At 38.7% G+C, this 18,234-nt stretch overlaps 2 protein-coding genes across 2 annotated transcripts in view; one reads left to right on the top strand and one right to left on the bottom strand.

Annotated features, from left to right (window-relative positions):
- Positions 1–327: 327 nt before the first annotated feature.
- On the bottom strand, positions 328–4,250 carry atraid (all-trans retinoic acid-induced differentiation factor). Its single transcript, XM_042390092.1, has 7 exons — positions 4,152–4,250; positions 3,825–3,958; positions 2,642–2,710; positions 2,080–2,151; positions 1,870–1,991; positions 1,583–1,683; positions 328–1,449 (listed from the first exon to the last, which is right to left on the bottom strand). The coding sequence occupies exons 1-7, from the start codon at positions 4,248–4,250 to the stop codon at positions 1,345–1,347; spliced, it is 702 nt and encodes a 233-aa protein (XP_042246026.1). The 3' UTR covers positions 328–1,344.
- A 1,418-nt stretch (positions 4,251–5,668) lies between these two features.
- The window catches only part of snx17 (sorting nexin 17), a 28,662-nt gene continuing 16,096 nt past the window's right edge, over positions 5,669–18,234 (top strand). The window contains exons 1-5 of the mRNA XM_042390091.1: positions 5,669–5,800; positions 10,053–10,127; positions 11,753–11,870; positions 13,579–13,643; positions 16,181–16,291. Of these exons, the coding sequence (XP_042246025.1) occupies positions 5,741–5,800; positions 10,053–10,127; positions 11,753–11,870; positions 13,579–13,643; positions 16,181–16,291 (429 nt within the window). The 5' untranslated portion in view covers positions 5,669–5,740. The remainder of the gene's footprint in view (positions 5,801–10,052; positions 10,128–11,752; positions 11,871–13,578; positions 13,644–16,180; positions 16,292–18,234) is intronic.

Here is an 18,234-nt window from a genome sequence, read left to right as displayed (position 1 = left end):
AGATTAAGCCTTAAACACAGGGAAATAAGAACAGTTTACCTAAAACAGCTTAATTTTCTTGACAGTTGTCATTTATTAGTTAATGTAACATTTGATATGAACACATTGCACTCATTCAGAGATTTACGTAGTTTTGAGGTTGTTAGCTGACCATGTATTTATGGAACATACAATTAAGATATCCATTAATGACGCCATATTTCTTTAACAGTTGGGTTACTTGGTGTATTTCCAGAAGTCTATGAAAATTGTTCTAATACAGATTTTTTTTATATATATGCATAATGTCAATATGATAACACAGGGAAAGGAATAGAGGGACTCTGCTTCTCTTTTAAAGTTTTTAATAGAACCCTGAATCTCATTGGGAAGAAGCATCAAAACTACCTGCCCATCAACATCAAGACATTTTCCAAATTATCACATGTGACTGATGAACAAAAAGTACAATCAGAGGGAGATCATTTTTCAGCAGTATCGAGTCTTGTTTCAACTTGGAGCTGAAACGTGCAACGTGGTAAAACAGCCTGGCAACAGCATAAACCATATTCATTTATTCTAATAAAAAACATTTATGCAGGTTTAGATACAAACAAATCGCTATTTGTTGTGAAGGATGAAAATATGTTAATGGTTCACCGGACCGCAACTGAAAAAACACTTGTATGCTGAGATTACTTTGTGATCGTGACAACTAAATGATATACTGCACAGTAGTAGTTAAAATGCCCCACTTATAAATAAAACTCCTTTTGCAGAATAAAAACCAAGTTCAGTTAAACTTGGGATCTTCATGATTCAGATACTGAAGCCGACTTGGTTTTTTGCGCTCTGTAAAGTACATGTTCAACATGCAATAATTTTTTGCTCAAATTTGATAAAAATCTACAAATACTCTCAAACATGCTTCAAGACATGTAGTTCCATTGTTGTGCAAGCTCACACACATTCATTATGTGTTTGGCACAGTTAACAGCAAGTAGGATTTTGTTTAACACAACCTATTACCTTAATTAAAACCTTGTGTCAGTCAACATTACAACTTCAGTGTTAAAAGTGGTCATTATTGAGAAAAAAAACTAATTAATTTAAAACTTAGAGCAATATGTTTTCAAATCCTTTCTCTAAAATTACTGGGATTATGCTGTAAAAGTCAAATGTCAGTCTTAAATTCTCCCTAAATAAAACATAGCTGCCCCACAAAGGTGTAAAAGTCATAAAATATTTAAAGAAGCCTGGGGTCACCTCAGACTTTGTGTCAGCATTTTCCCTTTCAGAACAGTCAGTTTCAGCTCAGTAGATCATTGCAGATAAAGATAAAAGCCAGTCGAATGCAGTTCAGCCTCAGAGTGGTTTGACCTTCCGTCTCTGGGTGACCCACAGCAGGACAGAGATCACCACTGTGGATGCTCCGAGAGGCCCAAACACCTGGAGGAATGGGAACTCCCCCTGTTGACAATTAATAAATACATCACTTAAAAAAAAAGATTTAACTGTACTAATGTTAAGACGTCAGTAATTAAGTGGAATATTTGAAATAGCAACATAAATGGCTCCAAATAAAGCAGCCTGCAGAACTGACCTCTCGAAGACACTTGTATCCGTGGTAGTTGTCAGCACAGCTGCACTCAAAGAAGCCGGGGCCGTAGGGGCCGCAGAGGGAGTTCTCCGGACAGTTAATGGCTGTGAATTGTCAGTAATTATGAGATGTACAGATGTCATGTATTACCAGTAGGCTACTCCAGCTTTACATGTTATTATATGTCATAATAGACTGTGCGTACACATCGGATTTCAACAAAACAAGCATGACATGACAGGTGCACACAATAGACACCATACATAGATGGATCCACGGCAGAGACTTACACAGCTGTCCAGTCTGGTTGCACATATTTTTCTGGCCTTCACAAAAACGATTTCCCTTTTTGACATCCTCCTTTTCCCAGGATGTGTTGCCTCCTGGACAAACTATGTCTGCTGGCAAAATCCTAAAAAGCCACAAAGAAATAACACTGACTTGATACTCATGAGCAGCTGTCATAGTCTTAAGTTCAATTTTTGCAACGGGGTACTTACACGTAATGTAACTCAATAAATCCTTGAAATACCAAGTCACTGATGTTGACAATTGAATTGAGTGAGAGGTCTCTGCAAAGAAAGCAAAGAAATTGTTCCATATAGATATTAATAATAAACATGAATAAGGTATAGTTGTACATTCCTTGTACTGGAAGTGCTCTGGGGTCTAATATCTCTTTCTATAAGAGTAACTGAAGAGTTTTAGTCCTTGACAGTAGGAGAGATGAATGTTTTTATTTGATGCTAGAAACGGAAACATTCCTAAACCCCTGCTGGCTAAGATTGCTCCCATGTTGATAAGATCATTCTAAGGTATCACCCGCATATGTGATGTATGTTTTCCTGAGCGGAGCCGTGCAGAAGTCTAAACAGTAAAGTGGAACAGGCCCAAATGTTCATGCAGAATCAACATGATGTGATGAAGGCGTTTGTTTTGTTTTGATGAACACATCCACAGAAGAAACCTCTAGATTTGAGGTTTTTAGGTTATTCTGTTATTTTGTCTACACATGCAGCTTTGATTATGTATGTTGTGTGAAATTGTATTTACTTTACATACATCATTACTGCTGTTGATGCTTCCTGAAGATCATCCACATGAGTTAGTGAACAATTGGACAGATCCAACCTGACACAAACCAAAAATAAAACATGTTGAAACACTAATAGAACAAAGTTAATGTTATACAGAACTAACTTTTAAAAGTTGCATGAGTAATGGGCTACATGTCAAATAGGGACAAAGGCTACAACATTGGCACTGGTAGCTTGTATACACAGTAAGAAGATAGGAATTTATACACAAATTGATGACAAAGCAGAAAAAACGTTTGCTCAACTCAACACTATATCTTACTTTCAGTGCTCCTCCCAACCTCCCACTAAAGGGAATGTATGTTGCAAGTAAGATTTTAAGCACCGATCAGACACATTTCTACTCTGAAGTGGGAACAGTAGTATAATAGTAGTATTGTAGATTAAAGGTGCAGTGTGTAAGATTTAGTGGCATCTAGCAGCGGCCGCAAAACTCGCAAAAAAAAACGTGAAAGGCCCTCTCTAGAGCCAGTGTTGGCTTTGTCTGTTCTGGGCTACTGTAGAAATGTGGCGGTACAACATGGCGGCCTCTGTGGAAGAGGACCTGCTCCCTATGTAGATATAAAGGGCTCATTCTAAGGTTACAGAAACTCAGCGATTCTTATTTTCAGGTGATTACTTATGAATATTATATTGCATTTCTGCCTAGAAGTCTCTTCCGCTAGATGCCACTAAATTCTACACACTGCACCTTTAAGAAGAAAATCCAGCAACCCCCCCTCTGGAGTCTCTAGTCTGAAATTCATTACTTTGCCAAAATATTAAAGCTACAACTTAACATATTGACAAAGATAAACAAATATAAACAACTGCAGCGAGAAATACATAAAGATAAAGCTACAAAAACATTTACATTGATAAATACTGAAATAAATTATTGCTAAAATATGCAGAAAAAAAATACAGAAATAAATAATACATCAGGAAAGAAGTAAACACTTACTTATTCTACACCCTTTTTTTTATTATTTAGTTTTTCACACTTTATATATTGATTAATCTACTTTTTGCCTACTAACTTATTTTCTTATTTTAACTGCAGTTCTTTCTAACCTTAAGATTTACCTGATCAACCGTTTATTACTTGATGTAACAAAATGTAATTCTTGTATTTCCGATAAACCCTGAAGGCAACGTCAAGACCTTACCCGATGATGTGTTCAGGGTCGCTTGTGTTGTCATTTCTCAAACAGCAGCGTCCTTCTATCCGACCAGCGGATGAGGAGCAGAACTGGCCCACCTCGGTGTTATTGAGGACCGTCCCGGTGCAGAGCTTACATATCTGTGATTACAAATGATGACGATGGAAAAAAAAGGATTGTAAACGACAGTACTCCTAATCATGCTACTGTAGTGAGGCTACTGTAGTGTATATCCACCAAAACAAGGTCTTTATCAATAATACGCGCGTATAATTTAACATTTATTTACTCAATCAAAGTAAACAACTCTTTACAACCTCTCAGCTGTCTTACCTGTAGTTCAGTCAGCTGGTAACTCGCGTAAAAACATAAATTCAAGATCAAAATAAGCAGTGCAGATTTCAGCTGGTGGCCCCCAGCTTTCATTTTCATCGACTGAAGTCACATGATCCTACTGTAGCAGACATGTGACAGGAAGCTGCTCCAAACACTTGTCCAGAAACCGCAAGTCTAACCTAATTTTGCGCTGTAATTACGCATAAACTCAATTATGAGCATTTAACGTAGACTATAATCTGCGTCTGTAGTAAGTGGAAAAAACAAACAGCGTATTATTACATACAGTAAGCATCTGAACGGTTTATTAGTGGCATAAATTGATAATATGTGCAAATAATTAAATTTTCAGGTAATTGAAAAACCCTTGATTAGGTTTTAGGTTTATGCCCTTCGAAAATGTGAAACCTTCACAACATTCGAGCATTTTTTTTTTACTCATTTAAAAATATTTTGTACAACAAAGCCCAACAGTTCAAGAAAGTCTTTAATATAATGTATATTAACAGCCGTGTTTAATTCTAGAAAATCTATGACAAAATATCATAAACTGAGACGCATTTTTTCTGACCATAATGAATTTTGACTGCGCTCTCGCTGTCACTTTCGGCTAGACCAAATAAAGTGGGGACTTCAAGTTAGGCGATGTCATAAACATCAAAATACAAAGAAAAACATGCTTGTGGTGTATGTATAAGATATATTTAAATGTTCTATCTATACGTGTAAAGACGTGTGACAGACATTTATAGCAATTTTCACATATTTTTTACCTGCACAGAGCGGAAACACCCCCGGCTGGAAAAAAAATGGTTTGGACCACAGGGATTGTTGCAATGCCTCTTGATGGGCCACTAGATACATTGACTACACATCTTAGCTTGATGGCAGTGACACACTCGCTTTTTGCTGTGATTTCTATCATCTTATGTCTATGTACGTCTTTGGTCGCCGTGTAGATATTTCGTCAGCAGATGTAGGAGACGGGAAAAACAAGCAAAACCACAACAAGTGCAACTGTCCCCCCCCCCTCACATTTCGTAAGCTTTTACCAACGGCTCTGCGACGCTGTGCGGTTTGCAGGAACCAACTGCAGCTTTCATCCCGAAACTTCATCTGGTTGCGCTAATGAGTAGAGTTACGCGTAAACGCTAAAACTCAATTCCAACTTAACTGTGAGCGGTTGTAATTTACCACGAATTACGTAAAAGTGGGTGAAAAAAAGACATTTTAACGCCAGCGGTGAAGGTGTAATTACTCGACACTTGCAACATGGCTGCTACGGGGACGGCAGTTAGAAAAGTTTAACACTGACGTGGGAGAAGTTTTATGCGAAGGCTAGTTGGTACATGAGTTGTTGGCCAGATAATAAAGTCGTCAGCAGTCTCCTCCAGCCTGCCACCGCTTTCCCCCCGGACTTACAAACCGTGTGAATGCCTCCTCCTCCTCCGTAGTCACCGCCGACAGTCACTGCAGTGGACTTTGTGGGGGAAACTGTGGTGTCTTCTTCTCCATCGTAAGCTGTGGTGCAGTTAAAGGACTTCTTGGTTCGTCTGGCAGCAGGCTGTGTTTCGAGCTAAGAAAAAATGCATTTTTCCATACCTGAAACGGAGGTTCGTTCGGGAGAAAATGGATCAACATATGTGGTGAGCATGAACATTTAGTGTTTTTGTTTTTACCTGCTTTCACTTAGCTTGTGTTTCAGCTGGCCACAGGTCGGGCTAATGTCAATGCAGCATTAGTTTGTGTTTACTAAATAGTCCCTTAAAACGTGAACTGATAGCACGGGCCGTGATGTCAGAAGGCAAAAACAACTGTTTAAAGCAATACAAAAACCAGCTATACCGCCAGTTGGACCACAAAATGCTAATTTTTATCACATATATAATGATCGTGTTTCTGAAGGATGCAGCCTAGATAGGTGAATAATCTCGATCTACGTGAGGAAGTTGAGTAAAAGTGTTTTTAACCTTTACGAAAACCTGCCTAGACTTGAGTATAATTACAAGAGGCCGTTGAAAACATCAACAGGGAAGCAACCTCTGTCTTTCATCATGATTCAACATCAACTTTATCTTGCATGGCAGCTATGGTAATGTAGCCACTAAATACTGCACTGACTGCAGTGGTGTGGCTTAAGTTGACATGTTGTCAATTAAACTGTCACTGAGCCACCTGAGGAAAGTGTGGCCCGAGCTCTGATTTCCTCAGCCTCAAACAACAAAGTCCCTTTTGTTTTAACGGTTTGAGTCAGCACTTCAATTCTTCTAGAGATTTGAGGCTTACCACCATGATATCGCAATCCTCCTTGTTCATCAGAGAAGAAAATATAGCCAAAGCTGGATATATCAGTCTAAACACAGCCGTGTCTTGACAGCATATCAAGAGTAGAAATAATCTGTGGCTCCCATCGTCTCACTTGGTTGTAGAGCAGCCTCCCTGAGACTAACTATGTGTTTATTTTCTTTCACTCCGCTCTCTTTCTTATTGTCTTTTAAATGTTGTTTTTATGCTTTATCTAAAGCACCCTGAATAGCCATTATGGTTGAAAGGTAATACTCATTGCATTGCCTTGACAGATACATTGGCAGAGATGCACTGTAATGTTCAGAGAGTATGATTCATGGAGGTTGGTCAAGGACATCTATAGTGAAGTATTACAGATATAAAACATTTTGAGCCTTTGTGACGGTTTGTTTGGTGTGAACGCCAGCCGCAGACACATATGTGCTAATGTGTGGCAGTACTGATCCAAAGAGGAACTGGCAACTCAAATAATTTCTTCTGTTTTTTATGTAGCTTGATGATTTAGAAACAGCATTTGTGTGAATGTGCGTCTATTAACATGCCGGGGCTGTACATGAACAGAAGTCATTATGTTGCTAGGGAACAGCTTGGGTTCAAGTTTATTTCCCGTCCGCTATGTATAACGAATAACAGCACCACAACAAATAATCTTGGATCCATTTAGAACATTAGGTATATATTCGTTGTCAAAACCGTTTTTGTGTCAGATGCTATATAGAAGAACACAGCTTCTCTCATACTCTCCAGATGCTTTGAAATAACATCTGCAACATCTGATTTCCATGTGACATCACACTAGCTGTTCTCAATGTCACACACCTGTGAATGACTATTTCCCATCTTGACTCCATGTGCTCCAAAGAAGAAGGAAAAAAAAAAATCTTGGAATAAGCTTATTAATATTTGAACGTGTCTGTCTTCAGTGTTCCTGCTGCACAGAGAAGTACAGAATTATCTTTGGAAATCAACCTAGTGACATACTTTTTTTAAGAAGAAGAAGTTGTGCAGGGATTTTCAACTTGAAACGGATCTATTGTCATGTTTTTTCCCCTCCATATTGTTCTGCAAACACTTACTCTTGCTGTTTAAAGTCAATACGTGTCACCTCTGGCTGTTTTCTACCTGGCTGGGCACTTTTTTTTTTTTTTTCGCCTGTATAGCAGTGGGAAAGAACGGCTTTTCACCTCTCAGCTGGCAGTCGTGTGACTGTCATTGTGACCCTTCCTGTAAACCAGTCTACAGGAAGGGACTTTGCTTGATTATAATGCTGAGAGATGGGCTGTGTACCTTGGAACCAGCAGGGCCAAGAATCTGCCGAGTTTGCACAGGGCTTTTTAGAATAACAAGGGCTGCAGTTTTTTAAATATGGTGCTATTCCAGTGCAAGCACAGACAAATCTTTGTTTTTGAGTGCGCACACTTCCTGTTGTCTGGTACACTTCTATCTTCTTCTCTTTTACAGTTTGTTTGGGGGTGTGTAAAAGAGACTTTGGCATTATAGTGAATGACGGTGACTCATTTACTTTGGATCGGGAATAAGTTAGGGCTTAGATATGAACAAGTTAACCTGCTTCAGTTTAGTGTTGCAATGCAATGGGGGTCATGACCAACTGCATGCCTGTATCAGCCTGTATCTGGTAGTGAGCAAATAAACATTTTCCAAATGTGTTCAGATACACTCTCTTATTAGAAAAAGTGTATGCACATCACATGTAGGTGCAGTGCAACTAGAAAACAACATCGGTGAAACAGATAACACTTGCACACTGACTCTAAACTACAAATATGTTTAAATAAGCATTGTAATCCAATTCTGATCTTCGTCAGGTTGACCTGATACAGATTTAACCTGGATTTAAACCTATTTAAATCAATTTGTGGTTTGAAGTCAGTGTGCAGGCATACAGTATTAATGTGTTAAGAGCCATAAAGTATGCCCAGTTAAACTGTCCCTTCATTGAACTGCTTGCAATTCACACAAAAAAAAACTGGGTAGTATTTTGTCAGGTCAAACAGAGTCACACATTCTGCATACTCATTCTTCCTTCCTGCCTGGATACTGCACACATCTTTCTGCTCATTTGTTGGCCTTCCTCCAAATTCTGTAGCTTTCCTCTTTCCCTCTAGAAGTTTTGGTTTGTACTTTATCTGTTTTCCTATCGATCGCTTGTATAGGTCAGCAGTGGCATGCGCAACTGCACGCAACGACGCCATCAGGATTCTGCAAAACTCTTTTAGTCTTGACAGATGACCCACCGTGTTGACTATAAATATTCATCGAAACAGAAGGTGAAGGAGATTTAAGAACTGACTTTCTGCCTTGACACCCAAACGGGAAATGGCTTCAACAAGCATACAGGGCGCACTTCCTCTCATCCATGTCCAGAGCTGTACACAGCCTGGTGGAAGCTGATATTTCTGAGCCAGTGAGGAAGGAAATATTATTGTCAAAAACAAAATAGTTCAGTCACGATCGTAAACCACTTTCTTGGGTGCTAAAGAGTGTAGTAGTGGATGGTACGTGCAGTTTCATGCAACAGTGTGGTCTTCAAAAGTCCTTTTATGTTGTATCAAATTTTCCAGGAATCAGCAGCAGCCAGTAACTGTTTTTTAACAAAATATTACTCAAAGCCGTGACATATTTTAATCATGTGTTATACTTATAAGGTTTCTGTGTTGTATTTTTGAGCCATTTTCGCTCACAAAACAAATAATAGTCACTTTCAGTATCCCGTGTTGCAGGGTTGGCTGGTGTTTGAATAGACTTGTGGTACCTTGTGGAAAACATTGCATTGTTTTACAGTTAAAGGGTGCTTTTTCTGTAAGTGAGGCTGTTTTCGGGCAAGCTTAAAATACTATATTTTTTCTTCTCCTGAGGGCATAACTGAAGTATCACTTTGTTTTTCATGTGGTTAAGTATCATTCCCAACACTTAATAAGGCATCTGACTTAAAAATAGATTTACTTTCTGTGATTGCTGATTCCAAATGGTAGTTTTTTGGGGGGGTGAGTATCCAGTGATAGCTCCTGTCAAAACAAACAAGTCTCAGAAAGAATTAAAGATTCCCCCATGTGAGCTTTGCTCTCTGTATTAATTTACCTCTGCATAATCATAGCAGCTGTTTTGATTGGAAAATGTTCAGCAGGTTCTGTTTTCCCCCTTTGGAAGTCAGTAGGGTTTGATTCACACTTCATTTGTTTGATCTCACTAATGAAAACAGAGCGAGGAAACGCTCACTGATGAGATGAGATGCAAGGAGACTGAGGTTGTTTTGAACTGTCTTTGAGTGAAATCAGAAGTGCTCAAGGTACAGGATGTCACCAGTATTTTTTTTCTCAGAGGTTCACCACAAGATTACTATCAAGTCTGGACAGGAAACTATTTTATCAAGCTTGTATTTGAAACAAGATTGTGATTTTACATTTAATAATAGTTCTATCCATACATATCTGTTTGAGTCTTTTATCTTGACATTTTCGTGTCTGCAGTTCCACCTACGAGCATTTCAAGCAGATCAATATAAGCTTTTGATGTTTATTCCCTCTGCACTATTAAAGCCTTCCTCCTCAGATTTTAATTTCTCTCCCACAGGCCTACAACATCCATGTCAATGGTGTGCTGCACTGCCGGGTACGCTACAGTCAACTTCTCGGCCTCCACGAACAGGTAAGCCTTTAACGATCACTATTTACTAATTTGCTGTCAGTATGAGTTGGACCAGAAGTGATCGGTCTGCATGCACGGTGCACCGAACGCTGTTTAAATGCCACAACATCCACCAAATGTGACCTTTCACTCGTCTTTTGTGTCGCACAGTCGATATGCCAGCCTTCCATCGGTTTGAATCACGGCCACGGTGACTTGATGTCTTCTGCTCTTATTCCTCCAAGAGTTCAAACCATTGCATGTAAATAGGCGGTATTGTAGAGGAGGGTGGAGGGGGTGGGTGACATGGAAGGAATGTTCTTGGCCTTTCTTTCACTTCACCTGCTGGGAAAAGGAACTTAATCTGAAAAAGAAATGTTGTCGGAAAGTCTCTGGTTGCCTGGTCTTAAGCCTCAGTGAAACTTTATACGGAGCCACGGTTAATTGTGTGAGCTGTTACTAGCGAATTCGTTTATTCAGTATCTAATTGTTTTTCTGTAATGCTATTGGTGGAAATTCATTTACTTGTCAAAGAGGGAGATGCGTTTTTTAAGATGTGGATTATTGTTGCTGACTACCTGTGAGCTCTTTGTGCTAGAAAATATACGCCATAGCATAAGAACAAGTGCCCTGTCCCCTGTTTTCACACATTATTAAATAAGAAAGCAAGGGCCAAACTTTGCTATTTCTATCCTCAAGACAGTGTTATCCGGTCGCACAGTTTTACCGTTGCTTGGCAACAGGGTGTGGGCAAGACACACTCCAATCTTTAAGTGCTTCCTGTGGTGTACGCATGACCCCGAAACACACACAGTTACCGTTGACAAAATCTGAATGTTAATCGTTTCCCTTGTGTAGAGTTGTAACGAGGCCACACCTCTGCTAGATCCAGATCCTGTTTAAAGTCCACAGGGAGAAAAGGGAGTTCTGTCAAGCGACTCTTATGTGTCTCTATATCTGCTCGTACAGTCTAAGGGCACGAGAGCTGATTTGTATGTATAACCAGTGCTGGCTCTGACGTACTGAAAAATACCAAAGGGCAGTACGTTGAGGTGAAAATCACCTCTCTTCCTCCAGCACTGACAGTGGCCTTCCTTCATTGTACCATATGTGCAAGACCTGAGTTTTTTTTTTACATAATGAGAAAAAAATGTGTTAGTGAATTCCTAATGATGAGTCTGACGTGCCGCTTTTGCCTCCAGCAGCAAGCAGGTTAAAATTAAACCACTTTTGATGTGCGATTTTAGATCAGCGAGGGCTTAGTTTAAGACTTCCACGGTTCAAAGCTACCAGCCTTCAGATGATAGAAAATGGGAAGAAATGAGTCAAGAAGCTGGAAGACAAAGTAAACTTGGAATGACGAGACATTCAGGGTTCCAGATGTGTCTGTGTGTGTGTTATGCACGGAAACTCCGGCAGCTAGTCATTGAAACAGGGCTTAAAATAAACCTGTGATTCATCTCAAACTGCATGAACATACCTCTTAGAAAAATGAATGCACAACTCTTTAATTCAAGAGACTGCTGCTCTGTACTGAAGTTAACAGGTTTAATCATATGAGCACATATATAATAAATACAGGTTGCATAGCCTGCTGCACTGCAGCCTCTGTGTTTAGTTTCACATCTTCTGTTTGGCACTAACAGATAAAGAAAGAATATGGCAGCAATGTGGTGCCTGCCTTCCCTCCAAAGAAGATCTTCACACTGACTCCTGCTGAGGTCGAACAGAGACGAGAACAGCTGGAGAAATACATGCAGGCTGGTAAGTTATTCATGCCGAATGGACTTTTTTTTTTTTTTTTTTAACAGATGGCTTGTGTTGCATTTCACATTTCATTTCTGCTTGAGAAATTCCAGCTACAATATAGTCGTTTTTGTCAGTGTTTAAATTAGATGCTATTCTTCTCTGAATTGCAGCACACACAGCCCTGACAATTATTTTTCCTTTTTAAGCGTGAGGGGGGATTTTGTTTTTCATTTTGTGAAAGGGGGGGAAAAAAACACTACAAATGAAAGACATTGTCTTTGAAAAAGTGTAACTTTGCAGAATAAACACAATTTCCTTGAAATGTTTGCTCCTCCGCAACAATCACAAGAATGAGTTGGCTTGGTGTCTGAGTGGAGTCCAGCCATACGCTGGTTTCTTCATGCCACATAAAAGCTGAAGAGTTTCACAAAAGAAGTGATGATCTGAGCACAGAGTGAGCTGGGACACTCAGCCAAAGCCTCACTAGTCACTGCAGTTATGCTGACACACCTGATTTTAAAAAAAAAAAAAAAGAAAAAGAAAATCATTACTCAGGATTTCAGATCTGTTATGTGTATGTAAAAGTTTTATGAGTTTGGACTCTCTCGTGATGATGTGCCTCCTCCAGGGATGGATACTTAGCTTTTCTCTAAATGAAAAGATGAATGTTTTTGAAGAATAATTCATGTTTTTGTTCTGTTTACAGCAGCAGTGAAGCCCTAGTTATTGTTTTAGTAAAAATGCCTCATGACTGTTTTGAAAGGTTTCTTTTCCAAGTCTTATATCATGTTCAAGAACGCTACTCGAGTTTCATATCCCATTTTGGGAGGTTTTGTAGCATGTTGCCAACATTTTGCGAACGGGTCGAGGGTGAACTTTCTGCATACACAAATGAATAAGTGAAACTGGCAGCAATGCGGAGGGTTTGTTTTAATCCTCTCAAGCACTGGCAGTTACAGCAGAACAAGGAAGCGTTGTTCAAGTGTGTATTTGCTCATAGTCTGGGAGCATACGCACACAGGGTGTTCTTGGCTAGGAGTTCACTTGGTTACATCATGGCTTTTACATAGTTATGGAAAATGAACTGCCACAAACACAATGTGCTCTGACTCAGATGGCTCACAGAACTTTGACATTTTGTCAAACGGTTTGAGGAATTTATATAAGGACAATAGTGTATAGGCTACTACACATACTTTGTCATATTGTCATACAAAGTTATAATGCAGAAATTCACTGCAGTGCAATTGAAAACTGCCTCAACAGACAAAAAAAGTGGAAAGTCTTTAACCAAATCCGGGGCCTACGTTACGATTAAACTGTAGACTGTAATAATTTATAGTTACTTTAACTTCTGCCAGATGGCAAGTTAATGTATTTATTAACTTCAGTTCGTGAAGCGCCATTTTTTATATGTGAAGCTGATTGCCTTGATAAATGTTTTGAAAGGTCAAGCCCATTTCACGGCAACAAAGTCAAATTGCATGATAAGAGGAAAATTAGGAATTACGAAATAGCTCAGTTTAAGGATGTTTATATAACATCCACTAAAATACCCTTAACTAATTGCTGATTTATCGATTCTAAACCAAACATTTTTCTTCTTGACTTCTGCTGCTCATTTCATTCCACCGCACAATGCAGTATGACTAATTTTGTTATCATGTTGCTGTTTTGGTTTCTGTAATTTTCATCACTGTTTTGTCAAATTGTGTTTTCACAGTGCGTCAGGATCCCTTGCTTGGAGCAAGCGAGATGTTCAACAGCTTCTTAAGGAAAGCACAGCAGGTTGGTGGTGTTTTTATTAAGTCTGTACCCGACTCAGAATTTTGTCAGTCCAGTCGGATTTGGCTGTTCAATACGAAGATTCGACTATTTGTTCTTTCTTTTTTTTTATATATTGATTATCTGGCAATCAGAAAATCCACTGGCATGAGTTTCAGTGATGATTTCAACCACATTAACAGTTAAATGCAACGGAGTCATGGGAACATATTTTTGAGCATTTAAAAATCAATAAAAGACAGCTGCATATGATGCAAGATTTGAATTTCGGCCTATTTGAATTGCTGACATCTAATGTTGAGCTTCCATATGGATTTGTTGGAATAATGAAACAGGCAGCACATATGTATTTCAGTTTAAATCAAGCTCTTGTAGCCTATTTTATTTCATTTTAAACATTAAAAACATGTAAATGAGTAAACAAATGAAACAGTTTAAAATAAATTCACAGCATTGCCCGCTATGAAATAACTGCCATCTCTTCTTCAACAGGATAGGCCTACTTCTTTATTTCTCTTTAAACATAAAAACTAATAAATAAATCTAAACAAGAATAAAGTAACAAATGAAATTATTTAAGATTGGAATTATTTTTAGATGGAAAATAAAAACAATAGGCCTGAAAGTTGTCTGTTTTGAAATAATAACTTCTCGTCTTCAACAGGATAGGCTTATTAGGGTACTGTGTTTCTCTTTAAACATAAAATAAATACATCTTAAGTGTAGAAGAATAAATAAACAAATTAAACACTTGCAATTTAAGATTTGATTGACAAAAAAAAAAGACTGCTTGACTTGAAGACTCTCAGTCGACTTAGGGGTCTGTGACAGGGGGCGGCCATAGTTTTTATATATCATTTTCAAATCTGACCAGCGTTTCCTGTTGCATTAACATGAGCAATAGGCCTGTTAGGACACAGGGCGTGCTTCTTGAACCAAAAGGCTGATTCAGTAATTACTTTTGGCAGTGAGTTAGAGTCAGGCTTGTAAACTTGTTGGTTAGATGTGTAACATTGGGTTTGGTTTGCATGTAGAAATGTATGAAATGATTACATCAGACGTGAAACTCATGAGAAAGCGACCTTTTGCCGAATATAGCAACATAATTGCATTGAGTGTGGGAGCTGGATCTTTTTGAACCATTATGTCAAAAAAAAAAAAAAAAGGGGAGACGTGAGCCACTTTATGATTCATCCCTCTAAATTTGCCAAAAAGCTTTTTTCTGCAGCAACAAAATTCAAGCAAAATGCTGTAAAAACGCAAACTCATGGTGTGTTGTTGTTACCTGACTGAAGAGGCAATTTCAAACTGATGATGCGTCAATGACTTATTCAGACCATGTAGCAAGGTTGATTTGTCATCATTCAAGCTGTGACCTGCGTTGCCAGGGGGGGGGCTGTAAATCCAATAACCTTCATGGACAGATTCATTCGTCTGCAGCCACGTCGCATACAGTCAATGGTCGCACCCATGCTGCTTCTCCTCCTCTGTCTTCCTCTCTCATTAGAGTCTGCGTTTGTCTCTCTCCCCTCCCCCCCCAAGTGCCTTATGTACTGCGAGGACAGCAGGTGCAGAATAGGAGATGAGTTACCACCCGGTGCTGTCATTTCATCCGCACCTTAGTGGCGGGGATGTACTTGGAGACCCCCTGCTGAGGAAACAGGGAAGATAAGAGATGATTTAGCAGAGGTGGTGACAGACTGCCTGGGTACACAAGAAGCTGGGGTTATCCAGTTTAAGATTTCATATTTCTTGTCAGCTCAATATCTGTTATTTACAGTCTTGAAATATTCATAGGTTTTGGCAGTTCAGTTTCCTTAGCTGTTATTCATCGATTTTGTGTTCAGTTAAGGCTTGAACAGAAGCACAAACACAGCAGCACTAATGACAGGAGCTGGCAATAGTACAATAATTGCATGGGACGTCACTTCAAGTGACTGAACATGAAAATTGTAATTGGTAATGGCTAATATGGCTCCTATTTTTGTTAATGAATTCACAATAAATTCACAATTCTCATATTTTTTCCTTTTTATTTTAATTTAATCTTTAATCAGTTCTTAATGTACAGTATGTCTTGTGATCGGTCTCTGCCAGTAAACAAAGTCAAGCTTTAATTTTGTTTTTAGATGGCAGTAATTCTCATCAAGACCCCTATTTATTTTGTGTTTTTTCCCGCCAGTTTCAAATTAAAAAATGCATTAATTGTGTCACTGAAATTAACACTTTGCACTTGGTGAATGAACTTGGATTCCAATCTCAACCCCTGAAATGCTACAGCCGCTCTCGACATCAGTGTTGAAAGTTGATCAGATTCATTGGACCGCTTTGAAAGAAGTCTAAGTAACTAGTATGTTTTGTGCCTGACCTACTTGATGTTTACCTTACGCTCTGACCACCCCCTTTTTTTTTTTTCTACACTACTTCTCTTGTTGCTCAACAACAAAAGTCACAAGACGCAACAAGAATGAAAACACGTAGCCTTAACCATGATTTGAATCGTGAAAGTGAGCCTGTTGTGTTTTGTGTCATTCCCACAGGAGACGCAGCAGATTCCCACAGAAGACGTCGCTCTAGACATCTGTCTCTCCAACGGTCAGAAGGTTACAGTCAACATTCTGACCTCAGATCAGACAGAGGATGTCCTTGATGTAAGTGCTGGAGTGTCCTTGGTTAAAGACCTAACATAGATCTGTGATTTTAATTTGATATTAAACAGCTACATAAATTAAACATTTGTTTAAAAAGAAGTGTGATTAGGGTGCTATCAAGAGTGCAACATGGCTAATGCTTCAATCCACTCGTCAGCTGTCTGTAGAAACAGATGCACCTCTGTATATGATTAGATCCATATAGTAAATAATCTCTGTAGTGTATAGCAATATACTGTAATTATGTTCACAGCTGGTGCTATTGCTGGTTGACTCAAGTGGCCAGAAGTCTTGATAAGGTTAACATCATCAAAGGTTTTTACTGTGTGTTATGGATCTCTGCAGCGTTTTGTGTCTGTTTAACTAAAGGCATTCGATCTCTGTTGTTAATAACAGTGCTGACAGACACCTGGGACTCCCTTCAGGCAAGCAATATTGCTGTAGACTTCTCTGTAAGCTCTGATGCTTTACAGACAGTAAATGTTGCAAATCAAATTAAGTCACATTTATATGGACCCCCTTCACTAAAACAACGCTCCAAGGACTTTTTGAAGTCTGGGCTTCTTCGATCTAACAAATTAAAAATCAGGAAGGGGGAAAAAACAAAGCACAAGACACTAAACAGCATTTAGAAAAGGTTTGGAAGTTGCACCAAACATAAAAATGGAATAAACCTTTGACGGGTCAAATCACAAAGGCATTCCCTGACCTATAGGAACAATAAAATTACATTTTTTTTGCAAATACATTAAAACAAGACACCCTTAACCAATTTCAACATGGTTTTTTTGGGGGGTTTTTTTTATAGATCAGGTAGTGACTGTGACCAAACCTTTTAGTACATCCACTTCACCTCTGCTCTTGACTGACCATAAAAAACACTGATAGCTCACAACCACACACACGCTAAAATTACTCATCACAGTAAACATCACCATGTTTCATCATGATGTCCTTTGTCGCTCTTGGCTGTAAATCAAGCTGTTGATGTTAAAAGCGCTCTTAAAGTGCGCTTTGAAAGTTTAACCACAGTTAACCGCTGTTTACCACAGCAGATCTTAGAGCAGAGTATATCTTAATAACAACATGGTTTCTCAATGTGTGTGTTTGTTTGATTATTTATGTGACTAGAAATGCCACATTTTTGAGGTTTTGCTATGTTGTTGTTTTTCAGTTTAATTAAAGGAGTTAAAAACAGGCCAAAGAAGAAATGGTACTACTAAACACAAATCAGCACACATTGATTTTTGTGTCAGGGTTGTCCCAGAGAAGACCATCCTTCGATTTGGAAATGTAATAGTAATGATTTGTACGGGTAATAAAAATTCAGACTTCAGTTGGCCTTTCTCATGTATTCTGTACTAAAAGTATATTACTGGAACTACTGGATACTACTGGCTGTTTTTGTGCTCATGTTTTTTTTTAATTTCCGAATCAGGAAATTCAGGTTTCTAATCAAGTTAGCTGCACAAACAAAGCACATTCATTCAAGTTTAAAGGAGTCAATATAAGTCTTGTTTAACACCTCAAAACATTCGCAAAAGCCTTCATCTCAAATCTGTCCCTGTACAGTTTGTTGTATAATAGGAGAACAAGGTACACTTTGTATGAATGAATGGGATTATTGGCCAAACAAAGTACTGTGGGGACTGGGGACTAGTTTAATTTATCATATTAGTGTGACTGTAAGATTGATTTTCTGAAGGGATTGAAACACGTCACATAATGTACAGAGATGGAGAGGAGGGTGGATGATGTATCTCACTGTTCCAGTGTATTTTTAAGTATGTTTGTAGTTATATCTCAGTTTTTGATCTACTAAATATTACAATCTTTAGTCGAGATTTGCCTTTTTCCACTTCAAACTGGGCTGTTTCTTTCCTGCTATCTGTCCACAATCAGTTTTATCCTCATTTCTCACATCTCGCTGAAAAATATAAATC

The sequence above is a fragment of the Thunnus maccoyii genome, chromosome 17 (genome assembly GCF_910596095.1).
Source record: "Thunnus maccoyii chromosome 17, fThuMac1.1, whole genome shotgun sequence".
Taxonomy (NCBI): domain Eukaryota; kingdom Metazoa; phylum Chordata; class Actinopteri; order Scombriformes; family Scombridae; genus Thunnus; species Thunnus maccoyii.
Note: the sequence above shows the minus strand (reverse complement) of the source record. Positions and strands in the feature narration are given on the sequence as shown.

Coding starts and splice junctions, on each gene's coding strand:
- atraid (XM_042390092.1), bottom strand. CDS start 4,250: ATGAAAATGAAAGCTGGGGGCCACCAGCTGAAATCTGCACTGCTTATT. Junction 1,992..2,079: donor TTTATTGAGTTACATTACGT/GTAAGTACCCCG, acceptor GTGGCTTTTTAG/GATTTTGCCAGCAGACATAG. Junction 1,450..1,582: donor GATACAAGTGTCTTCGAGAG/GTCAGTTCTGCA, acceptor AATTGTCAACAG/GGGGAGTTCCCATTCCTCCA.